We start from the raw sequence: 24,400 nt of genomic DNA, 5'->3' as shown, positions 1-24,400 counted from the left end.
GCGCGGTTCCAGACTGAAATGCCTAGAACTGCTCGGCACTGCTGCCGATCTTTATGTTCTATAGTGTGTGGTGTGAAGTATATATGCGAGTAGTGTATGTAGTTGTGACAACTTTATTGTGTCAGATTTGAACACAAAAGACTTTAGGATGTGCTATCGCAAAACCCTTGTTCTATTTCCATGTGACATCTCTGCCACAGCACATGATCTGCTTTTTTCAGCGCTTCACAAAATGTTTTCACCCCTACCAACACTTCCATCATTGAAGGGTTATTCTCCCTCTCAACACATCCAGCAGGCGAACTCATTTTACATATGTTAGTATGGTGTGATGGTTGCACTGGCTGTTGGATGACATAACAAGTTCCCAGACAATAAGAGGTTCACCAGCTGGAATTGGCCAATGTTTCCTTGATTCTGACTGAGCATATTCTTCGAGACTCTTCAAGATAGCAATATTGTTGCTGAACACAGTACGTTGGAAATACGTGCAGAAAGACAAGACTTAGTTATAAGTGGCACAAGAAAAGGTGAAGGCTGGGATCCTTCATCACATATTCGCTTGGACCAGAACACTTCAGATCAGCTGTCCTATTTTTCCATTGCTGCTGCAACCTAACAGTAATTGTATCAAAATTGCGCAGTGAAGCTAAATGTTCAAGCTGTTTTGGCAATGCCGATCAGGGATTAAGTCAGTGTTTCCTCTCTCATGTACCCCACTCCACAACGGCCTGAAATATTCCCTTAACTCCGCTGCCACCCATGGTGCGAAATGTCTGTCTTTTGTGCCACTTATATATTGTGCAGACACATCAAACGTCAGTAGGAAAAAAATGGGAGGAAGCCAAGTGAGACGTCAAGTAAGAACGTAGAGCCAAACTAAACCTTACTAGGAAGAAGCATAAAACTAGGGAATTTTTGGCATTGATCTTACGGGTTTTCCACAGAGGCTACAAATTTATGGTGTAGAATGGTGAAAAACATAAAATTGGTGAACACAAAATCGAAGTTCCAGTGTAATATCACCTACTAACATAAATGGCTTCAGAATATCTAAATCAGAGCCTACACGATTCATGTGGAATGCCATGTTTTGTTGAGGTTTGAGTGATGCACTCAGCACAATAAACTTGTAACAATAACATCAAAATGTAAAGTGTCTTGCAAAGAAGGAGAGAATATAAAAAGATAAATGAATGGTGAAAGCACATGAAACAGAAAAAAAAGACAGACAGAGAGAGAAAGAGAGAGAGAGAGGAACACACAGGAGGAGATGATGGATGGAAAAAGAAGCAAAAGACTGGGTTTGAATCTTAAATTAGGGAGATGGCAAGAAAACAGAATATTATAGTTTCTTTCTTCCATTGCTTTGGTGAAGTTATGTGATAAGATGCACCTAAATCATTGTGAAAGCATGGAAAGTATTGTATCGGAGGTTACAAGTCATTTCACTATCCTCATTAAAAACATGAGACGAGATTTCAAACATACCTGGTGTAATGTGCTGCTCCCGGATCACCATAACCCAAGATGATATCATGAAGCCAGTCAGGGACTACACATTCTGTATTCATTAACTCCCTAATTGTTTCAAGCACGGCTTTGAAATTGTTTTCTTTGGGTTTCCGCCTCATCAGAATGTTAAATGTCTCGTACACATCCTACAGTACATTAAACAATGGAAAATCCAGAATGGAATGTAACAATATTGCTACTCACCATATAGCGGAGATGCTGAGTTGCAGAAAGGTACAACAAAAACATGTCTCAAATAAAGCTTTTCGCCAGTATGGCCTTCATCAACAATAGACGGCAGACACACACACACACACACACACGCACGCACACATGGCTGTAGTCTCAGGCAACTGAAACTTTGTTGTGCCTATCTGTGACTTTGCATCTCTGCTGTATGGTGAGTAGCTACAGTACATTAAAATCATTTATAAAAAGTGTTATGATTAATTACAGAAATAATTCATTACAACACAATAAATGGAGGTTATTAATTCAGCACCTCAGTCAACATTCACATTATATACATTTTCTGTTAATTTTGTCAGTAAGATATATTAGCACTAAAAGTCCTTACTTATTAATGGCTATGGAGACATCTCACTGTATTACGGCCAAAAATTCCTTCTTTTGGAAAGGGAGGGTATAAGTCTTATCTAGTTTACTTAAATAATGTCTTCAGAGTTCCACTGAAAGTGATAACTCCATAGTTGATCATCTTAGATGAAAATAAGTTGCTTCTGTATTGATATATGGAACAAAATCAAGACGTGCATGTGATTTCCATTATCTATTTGGCCTCACACTCAAATGAAGAGAAGTGTCACATTCATTCCTCTTCCCACATGCCTTACACTTTCCTATTGCTTTCTTATATCTCATACAAATTTGTATCACACTTTCGCATACTTACTTTTATCTCTCCACAATATTTTCTGTCAATATGTCTTCTTTAATCAGAAGATGCATACTTACTGGCATTAACTCGACATTTTCTCATTTGTTTGTTTTGTTTAGTTTCACACAGTACAGCTTCAATCGCTCCAATTATATTTTAAGTTCCCACATAGTAAAGTTGTCTAAGACACTGGTTTCCATTTCTTCTTTTCTTATCTTGCATGAATATTCTACTAATTTATTTTTTATATTACAATACCTCATGTCCCTGGCTGGCAAGATCCATGTCCTTGCAATATTGATTGCAATCAAGCCACACCCTGAAAGTTCGTCGTTCTCCAGGCAGTTGTGGTTTTGGCTCTGGTCCTTCTTCAATGACACGGCCATTCTGATCCAACATGCCCTCTACTTCGCAGCCACGAACATATGTCAGACCAACCTGAGGCACAAAAGGCTCTCGCTGGTCATACTTTGTACCTATTAGATAGTAAGAAAATATGGAAGCACGTTTTAGATAACATGTTTCGTCTCATTTTTTAAAAATATTCATATAATCACATACGCTACAAATATTAATCTTACCACAGAAAAAGTTGGTTGCTCACCAAACATGCAACCAATGAAGGTTCTTGTAAGTGCTGTATCCCAGAGTCTGAATTAATGTCATATGATAGGTACTAAACTTCTCTGAACTACTCTTAATGACCCATAAACCAACGATTGCTTGATTTATTTATTTATGTCTGTGGACCATTCTGTACAATGGTATTGGACTAGCTTACTTGAAGTTCAAGAATTACAAGTTTCAAAAATACATAAAACTACATGTATATACCAGTAAAACGACAGACTTCTTTAAAAATAGCATCTACAATACAAGCATCTAAAAAATTAAAAAATTTTAAACATGTTGATATACATACATAGTTACCAATAATTAAAATCACTTTATGCTTTCTGAAAGTTTTTTTTACATGTTTGCACAGTTACATATGAAACATTACATTAATTATTTGCTGTAAGGTATTCTTTAATGCTATATGGGCAAGATTAAATTAAGTGCCATTTTAGTTTATTTTTGGAAGCAGACATGTTTTATATTATTTTTATATAGTCTGGCAAACTGTTGTATAGAAGGCATCCTAGTTTTACACGCTCTTTGTCAGTTAATTTGAGCTGATTTCCTTCAAAATGATAATCAGTTTTATTGCTTGTGTTACAGTCATGGATACCTCTATCTAACAATGAAGCATGATTACTTTTTACATAAATAATTCTTTCATATATGTATAGTGATGCTAATGTTAATATGCTTAATTCCCTGAATTTATTTCTGCAGGAATCTCAAGGAGATAATTTTGTTATGCATCTTGCACTCTTCTTTCATAGCTTTAGTACTCTTTGTATGTACACATTTGCAGAATTTCCCCCGACCAGGATACTATATGAAATTTGTGAATGAACAAGCCCACAGTAAATTGTTAGCAACATTTGTGTGCTTAATGTACTTGACATTTTTATCATTAGAAATATATTTGAATTCACTCTACGACAAACATTATTCAGTTTTAAACATGGCTGTTTCTCAGTAGCAGTACACAATTTTCAAACAAAGGAATTATACAGCCAACCGGTTGCAAATAATTGTTTGGTATAATTAAGGTACCAAACAGTTATTTGCAATTGGTTTGCTGTATAACTCCTATGTCTGACAAATATCATTTGTATGGATCTCCCAAGCCAAGAACCTATCCAGTGTACACCCAGGAATTTATAACTTTCTGTCTCTTTTAGGTTCAAGTCTCCAAGCTTGATAGTAATATTGTTCAAGTTACGTGTTTTGTTTGCATTTATCTGTATATATGTGGTTTAATTTACATTTATAAAAAGATTATTTCCTCTGAAATAATTGTTTCCATTTTCCATATTTAGAGAAGATTGCTGCTGAAATACTACTTATACCAAATGACATGTCATCTACATGCATGACAGCATTTCCACCTTGGCATATCATTTACATATAAAGTAAAAAGTAGTGTGTCCAGCATTGATCTTGGAGGCACTCCATACTTAACAAATTCAAAATTTGAGTAGACATTTGTAATATTGCTGTTCACATTTTGTTTTATTTCTACACACTGTTCTCTGTTTCCATGAATGATTTTATAATATCTGCTGCTTTCCCACTTATAACATAGCGCTTAAGCTTTTCTAGTAATATGCTGTGATCTTCTGCATTAGACACCACAGGAGAGCAGTATTGGGAGAGAAATTCACTCACAATGTCAAAGAAAATCCTGCATCTTTTTACTACACTGCTCACTGCTTACAAAGAAGTGAATATTTTGCTAAATGCCACGCAATATTTAACAATTTTCTGAACTATGAAGACACAGATAGCGTACAGGAATATTTGATGGCTTCACAACCGCTAGGAACTTTCGCCACAATGAAAATCAGTATAAATCACAAGCACGGTATAATGTAATTTTAAATGTGAAGAGCCACCCAATGATGGACCTGTCTGCTCAAAGAAATAACAACATTCTTTGTTCCTCAAAAATAGCTTTATTAACAGTGGCTGGTTGCTGCCTTTACTCTATTGAAAGATTGAACCTGTTAAATACAGAAAAGGCCTCAGGCCTGGAAAGGAATGTTGAGCATTATATCAAGTAAACCAAAAGCTGCAGTAATAAATAGAATGCGCAAAATTATTGAGGCTTTTGTGGCCACTTGTTGATATAATTGTCTGTGGGCTTCTGTCTCGGTTTCTTCAGTCGACACTGGTTTCATGATTTTTCTGACATTTCACCAGCACAAATGGCTGGCATTGTTAAAGCTTCTTCCACTACTGGTGACAGACAGCAGTCGACCCTGCAGCCAGAGATTATATGGACATGTCATGTCAATGTCTGGGGGCTATTCCCCAGGCATTACTGCTGTGGTTGTCCCCTTGCTACCTGCAATGGTCGTTTGCTGCAGCATGGAAATCCAAGATCTGTTTACCTTGGTGCTTTGATCTTTCAAGTTGAAGCTGTTGTCATGTGTGTGGATTTCTCTGGCTTCCATGAACAAGTGGCCATGGTAGCTCTCTTCCACACCAAAACTTCCACTTTGGTGAATTTTATTATTTGGTCTTTCTCATACAGTGCATGCTCTGCCCCGGACCAATTTCTCCACCAGTCCCAATCTGCAATGCCATTGATCCTGGTGTCGATAGATCATCCCATCATTTCAACAGGGAGTTTTATATACATACAGGATATGCAGCATATTCCAGACATTGCAATTGGGTTTGTCCTCTGCTATTCACAGAAACTCTTTGATTGTGGGCAGTTTGTAAAAAGTCTTTATGCCAAGTCCGTGCAAAATGCTGCCTATTCAGCCTATCACACTGGGGATGTATGGCAAAAAGGCTGTACCCACCATTTCTTCTTCCAACATGACACTTCACTGAGTGTTATATTTTGCTTTCCATGAGCTGCATCTCAGGTTTGAGATGCTGCACATCACATATTCATGTTGCCTCTCATGTTCAAGATGCTACACAGCTCACATATTCATCTTGTGAGCATTACAAGCATAAAAATCAACCCTCCTTCCCAGCTCATGCGAAAATTTGAGTTTGTGCAGACCCTAGTCCATGTGTACCAATTTTTGATACGTGCTATGTCCCAGGTTCTCATCTTTCCTCATAACCAGCACACCTATAAATGGTATGGTTGATCTTGTTCTACCTCCACAGTAAATTTTATGTTGCTATGGAAACTTTTTAGATGTCTTAGGTAGTCTACTAACTCCAGGGTGGCCAATTTATTAATGGAAGATTTTGAAACATAGGCTCTAGCCTTGGGTCCTCATAAACCTAAGCTAAGGTACAGGTATGTCGACAACACCTTTGTCAGGTGGAGCCATGGTGAGGATCAGTATAAAATTTGCTATGGAGGTAGATAAGGACCAACACCTATCCTAAATAGCTGTGCTAGTTACAAGGCATAGCGCAAATCTGGGACACAGCATGTACCGAATACCTACATGCACATGAAAGTTTGTTGCAGATAGCAAGGGGAGAACCACAGTGGTAATGACCAGAGAAAATACCTCCCACCAGCAATGGAGGGTGAAGCTTTGACAATGCCAGCCACTCATGCTAGCAAAATGTCAGAAAAATCATCAAACAAATGTAGGTTGAAGAATCCAAGACAGAAGCACACTGGCAATACGTAAACCTACTGCAAGTTATGGTGTTTAACAAATTACAACCCATCATCATCACCCTGTTGGCACCACATTGTAACAAAGGAGGCTGTGAACTGATAGCAGGGAAAGTAGGTTCATAGGCATAAGGACACAGGAGTAAACAAGACATTTGATACGAATAAGACATGAAAAGAACAAATTATTAAAGAAATGAATAAAAAATAAGATATCTTAGGCATGGGAGAAAATAAATACAGAAAGCAAGAGACAGAGAGAAATAATGTGGGAAATAAAAAGCATTTATCCTGCAACAGAAGTGGTGGTAATATTGTAAAATCAGAGAGGTAAACAGAATCAAGAGTATGTGAGAGTTATTACAAGTGCACTAGCAGTAATTAACTAAGATTTAAAATGCATACTTTCCTTTGAATGGGAGTCGCACCACCAATTATACAATCTGAGCAAACTGATTCAAAGCCTCAGCTTAACATGGTATTCTACACTTACCTTCCAGTCTTTGCACAAGATGCCCCTAAGTGCTGTGAGTCTGACCACTCCAAGAGAATGGATACAGCAAGGACTACATTTTATACTTTAGCCTCAAGTTAATATGAGGAGGAATTGTGTTACTCTATGCACAATATATGCTGCATTGGGGAGAAGGCAGTACAAGTTGAGAACCTGAGTCAGTTCATGGGGTATTCTTAGACGATGGGTAGTACGCAGCTCTCGAGAAGCAGGGACCTATGTTCAAATTCGGATCAAATACACAATTGCAATGAGTCACACACACTCTACAGCAGAGTAAGGTTGTTTTCTTTCAGTGTCAGTAATGACAAGATGTCTGATTTGTCAGCTTCTATAACACTAGCATTGGCAATTAATGTGTTCAGTGAAGCCACTTATCACAGATGTGCAGTAAGCTGAATACAGAAAATAAGAAACTGATTAGGTATATAATGTACAAATACAGTTCATTATAATATACAGCCGGCCGGAGTGGCCATGCGGTTCTAGGCGCTACAGTCTGGAGCCGAGCAACCGCCACGGTCGCAGGTTCAAATCCTGCCTTGGGCATGGATGTGTGTGATGTCCTTAGGTTAGTTAGGTTTAATTAGTTCTAAGTTCTAGGTGACTGATGACCTCAGAAGTTAAGTCGTATAGTGCTCAGAGCCATTTGAACTATTATAAGATATAAAAGGTGCTTTTACTTTGTTCTTGGACAGACAACATATTCTAAAAGCTAGATGTAAAGTGAAAAAAAAAAAAAAAATTGTACTATATACTCTAACGGCCACACAAATTTTGTTTCAAGAAATGTCAACATTTTTATATGAACATAATTAGTATTTATTTATTTACTCATCCAGGGTTCACCTGATCATGGTACAGAACATTTTCATCATGAAAATAAATAAGCCAAATATATAGGCACATAAAACATACAACATAAGAACATTTTTAGAAGACTGACGGTCAAGCATCACCTGGCTGAAGGATACATCCTGGCATTTGCGTGACATGATTTAAGTAACCCTAAATCAGGACGGGCAGGTAGAGCAAAATTCATCCCCTGAAACATGAAGCTGATTTTTAACAACTGTGCTGCCTCATTTGATTGATCCCTATTGTTCAATGTTCTTTTGTTTATACAAAAACTGCAACATATAACAAAAAATAGTTTCACACTGTTATAACGTAATTAGCTCTTTTGGTGGAATACACTTGTGTGAGACCAGATACGACATAACTACTTCTTGGTCCTCATTTGGTAATATTAGATAGCTTCTGCTTTCAGTTTATCTTTTTACTAGAGGTTGGGACTCATATTTTCAGAAATTTAAGATTTCATTACTATGTCCACAAATGTCAATCAGTGATTCCACAATTTTTATCTTTTTTGCTGTCAGAGAGGGAGGAGAGGGATAAAGAGAAGAAAGGGGAGGGGGGGAAGTGAGCACTTGTTGCAACTTAATATTTCTAATTGCACAGTTCTGTCATATGCCTTGGAGGAACTCGCATCACCAGAAGCATTGCAGGGCACACAGTGCAACACCAAGTACTGTCTTCCCATCTAACCGTGCAGGGTTGGTTAGGGATTTTAACCCCAATCTTCCTAATGTGAGTCTTACGCTTTAATCACTGAATGACCACGCTCAGTATGTGTGCATTTCAAATGGCTCCACCTGACAAAGCATTTCCTTCTTAGAAAGGAACACTTATTGAGAGTACACAGGGTGTTTCAAAAAGGACTTTACGAATTTGAAAATTCATGTAAATTAATTCATAGCATCTACAGAGGTGGTTGTAATGTTAATTTAGAGGAAAATGCATCAAGATTTGTCTCGCGTAGTTCTCTAGTGCCGAAATGCACCATAAGGAGTGCTACTGACAGTTGTGTTAAATATGGCTGCCTTCACTGGATCCAAGCATGCTAGCTGTGTGTTTTGGTTTTAAGAATCAAAGTCGGCAACAATAGTTCAGCATAATTTCAGTACCAAGTACGCTAAAGATCCTTCTGGTAGACCTACAATTTATGAATGGCATAAATGTTTTGCAGAAACAGGGTGCTCAGTAAGACGTGGGAAATCATCAGGTCGTCCAAGCACATCTGATGATGTCGTTGAACGAGTAAGACAATGTTTTGTCAACAGCCCTACGAAACTGACCTGACAAGCATCTCGCAAACTGCAAATCCCATACACAACTGTTTGGCGTGTACTAAGAAACCGTTTGCATTTCAAACCGTACAAACTGACGATCGTACAAGCAAAAAAAAAGACACTGATAAAATTGTTCACAAGAACTTCTGTGCAGATATGTTAAATCAATTACACGAGGATGAAAATTTTTTGGACAAAATCACCTTTTGTAATGAGTTGATTTTTCATTTAACTGGCTAGATTAACACACACAACTGAAGAATTTGGGGTAATGCATATCCACATCAAACAATGCAAAATGCTCTTGATAATCCTAACCTGCATTGAGCAAAAACTAAGTGTATGGCCACTTTTTTTTTTGCGAGAGAACCATCCATGGGATAGTGTACCTGCATATGTTACAACAATTTTTGATACCACAGATCGATGAGATGACCAAGAAATGTTTATTTCATGCAAGGTGGTGCAGTGACCGTTTTCAAGGCCAATGGATTGCCTGTGATGCACCAACTGCATGGCCCCCATGTTCAGCAGACCTGACACAACTCAATTTTTATTTTTATGGAGTTTCATCAAGGATATCATGTTTGTACCTCCTGTGCCGGCTTCTCTACCTGAACTCAGAGCAAGAATTTACACCAACACTGAGCAAAGCTACATCTGCAATGCTACAGTGAGTTTGGGAAGAAACTGACTTCCAATGGATGTGTGCAGGATAACCAATGGAATCTCATACGACATCTTTATTTTAAGGTAAAAAAACTTGATGTGTTTCCCAACAAAATAACACTAAACCCAGCACTATGTATTCTTTCAATATATTTACATGAATTTTTAAAGTTGTAAAGTCCTTTTCGAAACACTCTGTACTTAGTAACAGCATGAAAGTGATTTACAATATATCGCCTAGAATGTGTGATTCTAAATCACAAGTGGAGCATGTTAAGCATGAAATTCCAGCAATAGCATCACAAGGAATTCATTATTTCATAAATAAAATTAATTCATTTGCATGAATTTTTTTATGTTTAATAATCAAAAATTAACAATCACTAGAAAATGACGGCACTATAAAGACATGATCATAATATGAAAATTATCAATGTGTAATACTAACCAATAGGTGCTGTAGGACGGACAGCTATCAAAAAACACACATCATGCTTGCGCAAACCTTCCCATTCTGCTTTTATCTCATTACGTACACTCAGGTTGACAGTGATGTCAGCACGTACTCTTGATGGTCTCTTTTCCCCTAAGCAGTACAAAAGAAACGTGAAGGATGCCTTAGATGCTAACATAGTAAAAACAATGAAACTTGCACATGATGAACTAATGATTCAATTACACAAAAAATCTTCAGCATCAAAAACAGCTTCTTGGGAGATCAAATAACAAAGGATGAAAATGAATAAAAGTGAGAGTGCCAAGCAGATACACTAAGTAGTGAAAAAGTCAGCGAGAAATTGAGTCTATCTGAGAGAGAGAGAGGCTAAGATGGAACAAAAGGTTTTCCCTTAGGGTAAAAAATTAAATCATCTTTCATCTCCCATCTCAACTCGTAGTTTCAATTTTGTTACTTTGAATAAAGAACTTATGTTTCTGACACAAAAAAATCAATGTTTACTTTTGCAGTAGCCAACACAAACTTAGCATCCTTAGCCTGAACTTCTCATCTATTTCTACAACTACTTCGATACTCTGGAAATCACATTTTGGTGCCTGGCAGAGGGTTCATCGAACCAGCTTCACAATAATTCTCTACTATTACAATCTCAAACAGTGCACCTTAATTACCTTCACACAGTTTCCACACCTATTCTTTCCCTTAATTATCTTCCAAGAGAGGGTGGAGAAGAAAAAGATTCACAGTGTTCCCCCCCTCCTCCCAGTTGGTTGATTCGTTGTAACTTATTACACATTTCTTTCTTCCCTCATCATTTCTCCTACAAACAATTTTGGCAACACAGATCTTTTTCTTCTCTTTCCCTTCAACATATGTATTCTCTGTATTACATCAATCAACTGTCAACTGGGAAGCAGATGTATAAATAATTTCAAAGTTGTTTTATTTATTTTTCACTTCACATTTTATAAACAAAAACTGGACTAGGACATGACTGGGTCACCTATTATATAATTTATTTTTCTGGAGGAGGAAGAAACAGAAATAAAAGAATGAGTGGCAGCTCTTTTAAATAATCAGGCTAGAAAATATAACACTCAACAGATCAGACCACAGGCACATACGGATTAACAGTAGAATTGAAGTTTGTTGAAAAAGATAAGAGCAAGTGGCACTAGAATTGCATGAAATGGATATTAAATGATGCAGCAAACAAGTGAAAGGTTAAAAAATGGGCAGAAATGGGAACAGAAATAAAAGCAAAAAAAGTAAAAGTAAGTGAAAAATTTTAAAATGACTTGTAAAAACAGAACTAATTACTGTAGTAGAAGAAAGAGGCAGGAGCAAATGGAAAAAAGTATATAGAAAGAGACTTTTATGAAGAACAAGTTTACATCATCCTCAAATTCTGGTATTGGAAGGAAACACTTGGCACATTTGCCTATCAAATAGATTGTACTACCTGTGTAGACAGTGAAAAAGACATTTTATGTGAATGGGAAGAATTTAGCACATGGCATACTTCATTTAACGGCTTAACTTATGAACTATTACCTTCATACTGGAAATGCTAATCAATTAAAGATTAGTACCACATTAGATTTTCATTGTCTCTCATTTACCAATCTATCACTGGTTTAGAGCATGCCAAAAACTTTGAAAACACATTTGGCGTACAGCAACAATACACCGTAGAATAATGCACAATATTCTTGTACAAGAGTACTATCATTGTTTAAAAATCCTTGTCGCATAACAAAGCATACGCAGCTGTAACCTGTTTCAACATATCATTCTAATATTCATCCAAAATATTCACCCACAGGAAATATGAATCAGGATGGCTGACTTCCATAAAGATGGTCTGCACCTTTGAAGTGAAGTGGATACTGTGCTTCAGTTGTATATTTCTTTTAATTTGACATGAATTTCTTATGACTGCATTTGCAAGATCTTGAAAAAGAGCTAAGACCTCTTAGCAGGAAACAAATATCATCACTAGTTCTGCAAACATGTAAGACATTTATTTCCCACAAATAATTCAAATTGTTAACCACTTCATAAAGGTACTAAACAAAATGAAACCATTAAATAGTAATCAACTTAAGTATCTTGATATTGCAGTGCATATAATTCAAAGCACAGCATCTACCTGAGTAAAAAGAAAACACACACACACACACACACACACACACACACACACACACACACACACACACACTGTGGAGTTACATATCACTCACGAAGAGTTGTTTGTATTCTTATGTATGCCTTGCAGCCAAATAATACTTGCAAATGGAAGAAAGGTAATACAAATTATTACATAGGAGAGCACAGATACTGTGCGGGTTCATGATGCCCGCAAATGGAAGAAAGATAACATAAATTATTATATAGGAGAGCCCAACTACTGTGTGGATTCATTGCTTTATGTGCATGTGGAGAACCAGGCTAAGAGAAAAGGCATATCTTCAAGATGGGATGACGATTACAGTAACTTTGAGAGAAAAAGTCTCTGTGTACTCCGTGAGTTGTTGGCTTATGTTGGAGAAACTTGTCATCCACAGAATAAATCAAGGAAAATATGATAATGGCTATCATCTCTATGAAGCAAATTACGTGATCTGTCATTTTGAATTTTTAAGTAGTGTTTTCAAGTTAGAAATCTTTTGTTATCTGATGGATACTGCAAGTGATTTTGATCAATACATAGAGTATATGTATATATGAAGATTGTCGGAAAAATTATTGAAGAAAAGTAGAAATTGTTAGATTACATTTCATTCCAGCATAAATTATGCATGCATTTTACATAGTGTAAGGTTGCTGTACCTAAGGTTCTTGTCAGTTAAGAAGATGAAAAGAACAAGAATAACATTTAATGACTACTGACTGAAGTAAGCCAAATCCATACCTTGAAATTTGACAGGAATGCTTAAAAACAAACAAACAAACACACACACACACACACACACACACACACACACACACACACACACACCAGAGAGGGAGGGAGGGAACATTCTATCCCAGTCCATCCAGATATTTTTGTCACTGACAGCACTATAACAACTAATGTAATACAAAAAATTAGTTCAGATGAGATATACCACAACCTACATGTACAAATCACACATGGTGTGTGTGTGTCCAGCAATCTGAATTCAAAATCTAGATAGCACTTATTTTGAGCCATATACTCGCTAAAATACTTTATTTTCCATTAAAATATTCTCTTACCAGAAAATTGTTTAGTGTAATATAACATTACCTATGTTAGGCTTTGCCACTTCAACAACTGCAAAATGAACAATAGGTTGAGCCATACGTGCCCATCCACCATAGAAAACACTTCCATCCTCTGCACGCCTGGAACAAGTAGATTAGTGCGAGAATTAAGACTATGGATATCTTCAAATGACACAGTCGCATTTTGTAGCTTTGACAACAGCTAAAGTAGTTTAAGAGGGCTCTCTTGCGTCAAACATGAAAAAAAATTAAAAGTATTGCATGTCGTTACTAATATACAATTTTTATCATAAATATGTGACATTTCTTCCTCTTTTTTTAAGTTGGTATTCTACAAAATGCAAAAGAAGAAATGGAGGAAGATGGAAAGTAGATTAGATTTCGTGTTTTGTTAATATTGTGGTCATTGGGCCTCTCACTTTTGTAGATCAGAAATGGAGAAAGGAGGAGTTGCCACATTCATTAGGAACTGTCATAAATTTAAGAACATAGACGTTCATAAATTTTGCCTAGAACAGCATATGGAAGCATGTGCAACAGAAGCAGAATTTCACAAAAAATCCTTCATAATATTAATTGTATATTGAGCACCTGCAGGTAACTTTAATCTGTTCATAAACCACTGGCCCATTTAACAACCAAAAACAAAGAAATAGTGGTTGCTGGTGATTTCAATGACTCTCCCAATAACAACTTATTTGAGTTAGTAACACTATCATTCAACTTAATTACCGTTGTAAAGTTCCCCACTAGGGTAGCCTATTGCTCACAAACGGCCATTGATAATATCTTTAAAGAAAAGTCCAATGAACAAAATTATATTACAAAACCAATAGTCAATGGCCTCTGAGACTGTGACATGCAGTTCCTTCTGTTAAATGTTAATACTGAACAGGATATAAAATCTGTTAAATCTGCGCTCAAGAGGGTAATCAATAAGCCAAAAATTGATTATTTTAGGACACTCCTCAGAGACATTCACTGGAGTGATGTTTACAGTGCTCATGGCATGAATGAAAAATATGACACTTTTGCTAATAACATGCTTACCTTATTTTAACACTGTTTTCCCTCAAAATTAACCAAGGTTTAAGCAAAGTCTACAAAGACGCCATGGATTACTCAAGGAATAGGGGTATCTTGTAAAACAAAAACTGTATCTGTCAATCCAAAACAGTTCTGATGTTGATGCTATAGCACGTTACAAGAAATACTGCAAAATGTTAAAGACTGTTATATGTTACAGAACTTTTTAACAAACATTTTATAACTGTTACTGAAAAGATGGGGTTGTCAGGTTCGGTAGATGCTGCTATGGAATACCTCAGATCAGAAATTTCAAGTAACTTTCATAATATGAATTTGACCCTCACTACCCCAACAGAAATAATGTCCATCTTAAAATCTTTAAAATCAAAAACATCTAGTGGGTATGATGAAATATCAACAAACTTAATTAAAGAATGTGATTCTGAGCTAAGTAACATATTAAGCTATCTGTGTAACCAGTCATTTATCAGTGGAATATTTCCTGAATGGCTGAAATATGCTGAAGTTAAACCACTGTTTAAGAAGGGAGATAAAGAAATAGCATCAAATTTCCATCCAATTTCACTGTTGGCAGAATTCTCAAAAATTTTCGAAAAAGTAATGTACAATCGGCTTTATAACCATCTTATCTAAAATAACATACTGTCAAAGTCACAGTTTGGATTTCTAAAAGGTTCTGATATTGAGAACGCTATCTACACTTACAGTGAAAATGTGCTTAAATCATTAGACAAAAAATTGCAGGCAACTGGTATATTTTGTGATCTGTCAAAGGCATTTAACTGTGTAAATCACAATATCCTTTTAAGTAAATTAGAGTATTATAGTGTAACAGGAAATGCTGCAAAATGGTTCAAATCTTATATCTCTGGCAGGAAACAAAGGGTGTTATTAGGAAAGAGACATGTATCAAGCTATCAGGCATCATCCAACTGGGAACTAATTACGTGTGGGGTCCCACAAGGTTTCAATTTGGGGCCCTTACTTTTTCTCATGTATATCAATGACCTTTCATCAGTAACATTACCAGATGCCAAGTTTGTTTTGTTTGCCGATGATACAAACATTGCAATAAATAGCAAATCAAGCGTAGTCTTAGAAAGATCAGCTAATAAAATATTTGTGGACATTAATCACTGGTTCCTAGCCAATTCTTTGTCAATAAACTTTGAAAAAACACACTACATGCAGTTCAGAACTTGTAAGGGGTGTCCCACGAGTATATGTCTAACATACGATGACAAGAAGATAGAAGAAGTGGACAGTGTTAAATTCTTGGGATTACAGCTTGATAATAAATTCAACTGGGAGGAGCACACCACAGAACTGCTGAAGCATCTTAACAAATCTCAGTTTGCAATGCGAATTTTGTCAGACATAGGGGATATAAAAATGAAAAAGCTGGCCTACTAGTCTTACTTTCATTCCATAATGTCATATGGGATTATTTTTTGGGGTAATTCATCAAGCCAAGCTAAAGTTTTCCGGGCACAAAAACGTGCAGTAAGAGTTCTATGTGGTGTGAACTCGAGACCATCCTGCAGAAGCCTGTTTAGGGAACTAGGGATACTAACTACTGCTTCCCAATATATTTATTTCTTAATGAAATTTGTCATTAAAAATATATCACTTTTTCAAACCAACAGCTCAATTCATGGAATCAATACTAGAAATAAGAATAATCTTCACAAGGATTTAAAGTCACTTAGTCTTGTACAAAAAGGTGTGCATTATTCAGAACACACATTTTCAATAACTTGCCAGCAGCCATAAAAAGCTTAACAACCAATGAAATTCAGTTTAAGAGAAGCCTAAAGGATTTATTGGTGGCCAACTCCTTCTACTCCATTGATGAATTTCTCAGTAAAACCAACTGATTTGTGTGCATATATATAAGTACAATATAACTTCTGCACAATTTCAGTGCAGTAATGTGTTCCTTGTAAATGTGTGTGTGTGTGTGTGTGTGTGTGTGTGTGTGTGTGTGTGTGTAAGTACAATCTAACTTCTGCACCATTTCAGTGCAGTAACGTGTTCATTGTAAATAAGTATTATAGTAGTTGTACTACATGTTTATTACCTTATAAATAAATAAAAAACTTTTTTATTTTAAATTCAGTGCCTTAGTATTTGTAAAATGACTTTCATATAGTGCTCATTAAAAAATGATGATCATTCCACTTGGGACCTGTGGAATGGTACATTAGCTCATTTGTTTTAGTTGTAAATATTTGTCATGTATTGTTGTTTTTCTGACATGTTCCACATCCTGGAGGACCTCCTCACTACGGATCAATTGGAATGAAAGTAAATCTAATCTATAAAAAAACATCTAATCTGAATCAGCAGTCTGCACTGTTAGTTACCCCAAGTGGAATTTGTGCTTTGCTTGAACACTACTATTCTGAGCAGAAGGTGTCGCTAATTAAACTAAGTACAAAATCTATGCATTTTGCACATTTATTTATGCGTGTAACTTGACTTCCTGTTTGCCCTCTGTGTGAGGTCTTATATTTCGGAATCTTCTATGTCGAAATTCTATATTTTAATATTTTACTATTTGTGATGTTATCTTTCCATTATCTTTCATAAAATGTCTTGAGAGCTTGTGTGTATTTGACATGTTTTGTACTTTCAAACATTTGTGAGTGCTGTATTAAACAATTCAATTCATACTATATTATAAGTAGTAAAATCCATTTTTGTATCATACAGATGTTGGAAGCTGTATCCTCTTTCATATAGCTGACAACCCCCCCCCCCCCCCCCCCCCCTCAATTTCAGCGTGTATTTATATGATTATACATAAATTTCTGAGAAGCTTTGTAAGCTAACAAGTGTTTTATTTAGTAGTAAATAAAATGTTGTGGCCTCGTTGCTTATCCTGCGAATTTAGGCTGCAGTATCTTGTTCATCAAATCTATTTCCCTTATTGCAATGTAGCTATTTCTGTGATCAATGGAAAAAATCCACAATATTCCACTAATTGTTCTAGGAGACTGTTTGAAAGTTTGCAATTGTCATGTAAACATAGTTCTAACGAAGTCGACTATATGGCAAAATACTGTTTGTGAACACTACAACTGTTCCATACAATTTTCTCCAACAGTAGTGAACATTGTCCATGTTCGATATAAATTACTTCTTTCTAAGTTTGTTACATGAGTCTGTCATTCTTGTAACAAATACCACTTTCATGGGAATTATAGCTGCAGTTTTTAACAATAATTTGCAATCCTTGGAGTGAAAGTATCATTTCCTGGATACATCTGTGTGCTCATTCTGTTCACTATTGTGGACACTAGAGACCATTTCTGGTGTCTGGGAGCTCCTCTTCAGCCTGGATGTTTTGTTAGTTTGGTGCTAAGGGACTCAGTGATAAGATCATCAGTCACTTGGACCACAGATAGTTCATCCGAAGTTAGTGATGTCCATCAGTAATGTGGTCTGAAGACGAAAGTATGTAAGGGCAATAAAACTGAGGCCTAAAGGCAATACTGATTGCACAGTTGAGAAATTATGGGTGAAAACAGTTACAGAATGAAGAATGCCTTCAGAAGAGTAAAAGTGAGAAGCCTCAGAACATAAGTGATGCTAGTAGGTCCATCAGTAATAAAAAGATGAGAGAAATAGGTAAAGCAGCAGGTGAATGGCTCCAGCACTCTGCAGGTAATCAGAGTCATACTATCCACAGTCGTCCCACCCTAATCCATTACGGTCAAGATGTTAAAGAGCACCCACTGTTCAACAGAGTGCAATTCCTAAAATGAAAATAGAGTGTGCAGAAAAAGAGGCAAACCAGTTTTAAAAGTAATTATAATGGAGTAAAAGAGGGATGAACGAAGCAGCTGGAAAAGCAGATAGGGTTGAGGGTTTCCTAGACCCATCACGGGATGTGGGGAGCCCCACCTCAACCAAACTGCTCCAGTCACAAAGGTAGTTTAAAAAACATATATCTGAAAATAAACACCACTTCACACAGAAAATGGAGAACCAGCTCCGATTTTCCCTGAATTGTGTGCCAATACTAGAGGCACAGAATTCGTTAGACAACACTTTGCATGGAGGGGACAGAAGGCTATGAGTCACAGTCTGTAAGGCTCCACAACCACCATGTGGGGGCAGTTCATTGCATAAAATAAAACTATGGATTAGTCTGGTACGACCAATGCAGACTTCTATCAGGAGGAACAGGAGGAGGAATGTCAAGCAGCAGTAGTCTTTTTGATGGCACAGAGGTTATTAGAGGGAGCAGTAGCCAACCATATGTTGTTTCATTTCTGAGTGAGCACAGGCCTTATTTGCATCCACAAATCTGCACCTGGGATTGTCAAAGCAAATGTAAGGTGAGTAACCACTTCTACAGCTGAATGGCTGGTCAGTTCATTCCCTGTGATACCCACATGACCTGGGACAAAGAGAAAGACAAGTGAGCAGGCAGGATGGCGATGAATAGCAGATATCACAGGGTAACAATTTAAAAAGGCAGTTAAAAATTCTTAAGAAATAGTCTCCACTCCTTCTAAATCAACTACACAAGTGTAGACCAAATGTGGCTTAAAATCAGGGTGGCTACCCAAACTTGGAGAAAAAATTCCCTGAGAATTTCAGATGTGAGGAGGAAGACTGTGTCAAGAAGCCACTGTTAAATTAATGAAAATTAATAGTGAGCAGGGGGGTAGGCAGTATACTACAATAACAATTTTTCTTTCTTCTCAGCTGAGCTACATCACAGGCTGAAGAGATAGCTTAACCACAGTTTTTAAACAAAGATAATATAATATTCACTAAATTAATGCACTTTGAAATATTAAGTACTTTAACATTTTTAATTTATAGAACTCAATAAAATTCAGTTTCAATGCTAAGTTAAAAACACAGAATTCCATGAGATTTTATAAAATTCCTGAAAGTTTCTGAGATTTTCCTGATTTTTCAGGTAAATGTAATTCTGCGAGTATTCCCGATTTTCTACAGCAATCACCACCCTGAAATTCAAAGAAATAGTATCAGTGGCAACTGAGAGATTTTTGCCAAATAAACCAATAAAGAGTGGTATTGATGCCCTATGGTACATAAAATAGGTCAATACTGATGCACAAAAAAAAAAGAGAAAAAAAGAGCATGTCAAATTCAAAAGAATGCAGCATCTCCACGACTGGTGATGTTTTACTGAAGCTTGAAACTTAGCACAGATTTCAATGCAAGATACCTGCAACAGCTTCCACAATGAAATTCTGTCTTGAAATTTGGCAAAAAATCTGTAGAGAATCTGGTTTTATGTAAAGCACATCAGCAACAGATACAATCAATACCTTCACCATGTGATACCAATGGTAATATTACCACTAACAGTGACACTAAAATTAAAGAGAAGCTACTAAACACAGCTTTCTCAAATTCATTCATCGAAGAAGACAATATAAATATTTATATATTTCAGAATTCGAATCAAGAACAGCTGACAACACAAGTGACTCTGAAGTAGATGTCCTCAGTGTAGCAAATTTGCTGAAACTACTTAATTAAAGCAAGACTTTTGGTCCAGATTTTATAATATTTACACATTAATACTCAAGAAGGGAAATAGGAGTAATCCCATGAAATACAGATCCTTATCACTGATGCCCAGTGCTTGATTTGTAAACAGAGATGTTCTGGTACTGACCTTCCAGAAGGTGTTTATGAAATTTAGGCTTCTTAAACTTTTTTTTTGTCAGATGTACAGGTACAGCATACTGCTGCATACTGTCACAAATCAAGCACTGCTGACTTCTATTTGCAGTAGGATTTTGGAACATATAGTGTTCAAACATCATGAATTACCTTGTAGAATATGGTCTGTTGACACATAGTCAGCACACATTTAGAAAATATTATTCTTGTGAAACATAATTAGCTCTTTATTTGCATGAAGTAATTAGTGTTACCAACAGGGGATCTCAAACTGATACCATATTTCTACATTTCTACAAGTTTCTGACACAGTTCCTCATGAGACACTTCTAATCAAATTCCGTGACTGGGGAAAACTGTCACATGTTGTGTGATCAGACTTGTGATTTTCTGTTGGGAAGGTCACAGTACATCTTAATCAACAGAAAGTCATCAAGTAAAACAGAAGTGATATCTGGTCATCCTCAAGGAAGTATTAAAGGTTCTCTTCTGTTCCTAATCTATACAAATGATTCAGGAATCAATCTGAGTAGCCCTCTAAGATTGTTTGCAGATAATGCTGTCATTTACCGTATAGTAGCCTTTAGAAGATCAAACCCAATTACAAAATGATTTATATAAGATGTCTCTATGGTGTGGAAAGTGGCAACTTACTCTAAACAATAAAAAGTGGGAGGTCATCCAAACAATTGCTAAAAGGAATTCATTCAATTTCAGTTACAGGATAAATCACACATATCTACAGCTGCCAATTCAACTAAATACATTAATCACAATTACAAACAATTTAAGTTGGAACAAGACTGCATTTTATTGGCAGAACACTTAGAAAATGCAACAGGTCTACTAAAGAGACTGCTTACACTACGCTTGTCCATCCTCTGGTATAAAATTTCTGGGCAGTATGGGATCCTTAACATATAGTATTGACTGAGGACATTGAAAATGTCCAAAGAAGGGCAGCTCGTTTTATATTACTGTAAAATATGAGAGAGACGGTCATGGATATGATACACCAGTTATAGTGGTAATCATTAAAACAAAGAAATTTTTTGTTACGGTGAGATCTTTTTGCCAAAATTTTGATCATCAACTTTCTACTTTGAATGTTAAAATATTTTTTTGATGCCAATCTACATGTAAAGAAATGACCATCATACTAAAATAAGACATATCAGAGCTCATTTGAAAAGATTCAAGTGCTCAATTTTTTTAAATTTTTTTTTTATTTATTTTTTCCACATACTGTTTGAGAGTCCCGTGATAGAGAAACAGTCTGACGGTGTTCAACAAAATTTTGGAAAAACTGCTAGTTGTCTGTAAGTTTCTGGTATGATATTTTGGCGCAGAGTCTTCTAGCTATCTTCAGATTAATTATGATGAGCAATTCACTAAGCTCCTCTATTTAACATCCTGCCAGCACACATGTAGTATCCTTGTTGGGGCGCAGCACACACGTTACTTGAGCACATGTGCATCAGCTCAAGTCTGTGTGCTGCTTTGCGCACCATTCATGGTGGAAGCTCACAATATCTTTGCATGGTAAAATCACAGGACGATGGTGATTTTGCAGAGCTCAAGGCTTTTCTATAATCGGGTCCCATACAGAATTTAACTGGAAACCGCTGTCTCCGTTCATATGGGATTCAGACAGTCGTATTTCCAGTGATTCATTGATGCTTGAGTTCCAAAAGTTTGACGTATGGCCCACAATTTTTGTTTCATTATATTTCATTGACTTATAAGTGGAAATACAGTATTCAGTGATAGCAGGCTTATTTTCTCGGAGACAGGAGATTAGTGTTTAACGTCCCGTCAACAACGAGGTCATTAGAGACAGAGCACAAGCTCAGATTAGGGAAGGACACAGAAGGAAATCAGCTGTGCCCTTTCAAAGGAACCATCCCAGCATTTGCTTGAAGCAATTTAGCGAAATCATGGAAAACCTAAACCAGGATGGCCAGACATGGGTTTGAACAATCGTCCTCCCGAATGCGAGTCCAGTGTGCTAACCACTGCGCCACCTCGCTCGGTTTGCTTGGAGAAAGTGAGTATTCTGGTGATGTTCTATAATGTGATACTGCACAGTGCACATCATTTCCCATAAGTAATATTTACTGCATTCACATGGAATCCTGTAAACACCTGCTTTGCACTACTCTATGTCATCTTTAACATAAAAAGCACTGATATTTTGGAAGGAGTCGAAAGACTGCTTTAACTTTATGTGTCCTTAATATTCTACCTATTTTAGCTAAAATATTCCCAATATATTGTAGACATAACACTGAATGCCCAGTTGTGCAATCACTCTTACATCACACCAAGATGTCTAAAAATTGCAAGCAACCATCTTTCTCCACCTCAATAGTAAATTTTATTTTTTCATATCTGGAGTTCAGATGTTAAAGGAACTCTCGGTGACTGTCCAAGTCATGAGGCCAAGCTACAAAAGTGTCATCAACATATTGCCAAAATACTGCTGGTTTTAAAATAGATGAGACGAGTGCTCACTCCTCAAATTCTCCCATAAAAAGACTGATCACCCAGGAGACGTAATGGAGATGGCACAACTGGGCATTCAGTGTTTCGAAAGGGCACTCATATTGACCTTTATTTACAATCTACTAGTTGGTTGGTTGGTTGTTTTTGGGGAAGGAGACCAGACAGCGTGGTCATCGGTCTCATCGGATTAGGGAAGGATGGGAAGGAAGTCGGCCATGCTCTTTCAGAGGAACCATCCCGGCATTTGCCTGGAGTGATTTAGGGAAATCACGGAAAACCTAAATCAGGATGGCCGGACGTGGGATTGAACCGTCGTCCTCCCGAATAATCTACTAGTTGTCACCATCCTGCACAAATGATGGATGTTCTCAAGACTTTGATCCACTGGGTCCACACCATCTCAGATACCAATGGCCTGCAAACAGAACTGGAACACCTGCAAACTGCGTTCATGAACAATGGATATTTGTTTCAACGTGTACAGAGAGTGCTACGAACATAGAAATGACTGAACAAGGAAGAGGATGAGGCTTTCAAAAAGACTCCTTGTCTACCATATACTGGAAATGATTCAGCTAGAATAAGCAGCATATTAAGACAACATAAAGTTAAAGTAATCTTTCAACCTCCTTCCAAAATATCAGTGCTTCCCATGTTAAAGATGACTTAGAATTGCACAAAGCACATGGTTACAGGATTCCATGTGAATGCGCAAGTCTTACACAGGGCAAATGACACGCAATGTGCAGAGTCAGATTATAGAACATCAGAGCATAATCGCCTTTTCCAAGCAAAGAAGTCCACTATAAATTAACACTGTATTTTCACTGGTCATCAGATAAAATACAATGAAACAAAAATTGTGGCCCATACATCAAAATTTTGGAGTTCAAACACCAATGGATCAGTGGAAATACAACTGCCTGAATCCCTTATGAACTGAGAGAACGGTTTCGAGTTAAATTCTGCATCGGACTTGATAACAGAAAACTTAGCGGTCTGCATAACTTGTGTCGTTCTGAGATTTTACTGTGTGAAGACAATAACTTAAGCAAGTTTTTGAGTGGTCCAAGCATTTCCAAGTTGGCTGAGAAGACATTTACGATGGCTCATGAGAATTTGATTGACTGCTGAAACCTTAGGAAAATTGACAAGGAATGCGAAAGGCAAATTTTACACAACCAAGTTAACCTGAGTAAAGTATGTGTGGCTCTGGTGTTAAAAATTCTCATGACTGAACAAAAAGAAGCTTTTGAAAATGTTTGTACTTACACTCCAAATACCAGTGAAAATGATCCTAAATCCTTGGAAAGAGTGACAACATTTAATAAATCTTGGTTTTTCACTTATGATCCAGAAATTAAGCACCAGTCCCTGCTCTGAAATGGCCCCAACTTCACTGACAACGAAAAGAGCTCGAATGAGCAAATCAAAATACAATGTGATGGTGATTGTTTTTTATGATACTCATGTAACTGTGTATGTTTACTGGTTTCCTGAAGGTCAAACTATTAATAAA

The 24,400-nt window shown here is 36.7% G+C and overlaps 1 protein-coding gene across 1 annotated transcript in view; it reads right to left on the bottom strand.

Annotated features, from left to right (window-relative positions):
• Window positions 1-24,400, bottom strand: part of LOC124805223 (RNA helicase aquarius) — a 380,133-nt gene that overhangs the window by 158,222 nt on the left and 197,511 nt on the right. Inside the window, exons 12-15 of the mRNA XM_047265726.1 lie at window positions 13,673-13,770; window positions 10,393-10,530; window positions 2,672-2,889; window positions 1,492-1,661 (exon numbers count right to left, since the gene is read on the bottom strand). Of these exons, the coding sequence (XP_047121682.1) occupies window positions 1,492-1,661; window positions 2,672-2,889; window positions 10,393-10,530; window positions 13,673-13,770 (624 nt within the window). The remainder of the gene's footprint in view (window positions 1-1,491; window positions 1,662-2,671; window positions 2,890-10,392; window positions 10,531-13,672; window positions 13,771-24,400) is intronic.

Source organism: Schistocerca piceifrons, chromosome 1 (genome assembly GCF_021461385.2).
Source record: "Schistocerca piceifrons isolate TAMUIC-IGC-003096 chromosome 1, iqSchPice1.1, whole genome shotgun sequence".
Taxonomy (NCBI): Eukaryota; Metazoa; Arthropoda; class Insecta; order Orthoptera; family Acrididae; genus Schistocerca; species Schistocerca piceifrons.
Note: the sequence above shows the minus strand (reverse complement) of the source record. Positions and strands in the feature narration are given on the sequence as shown.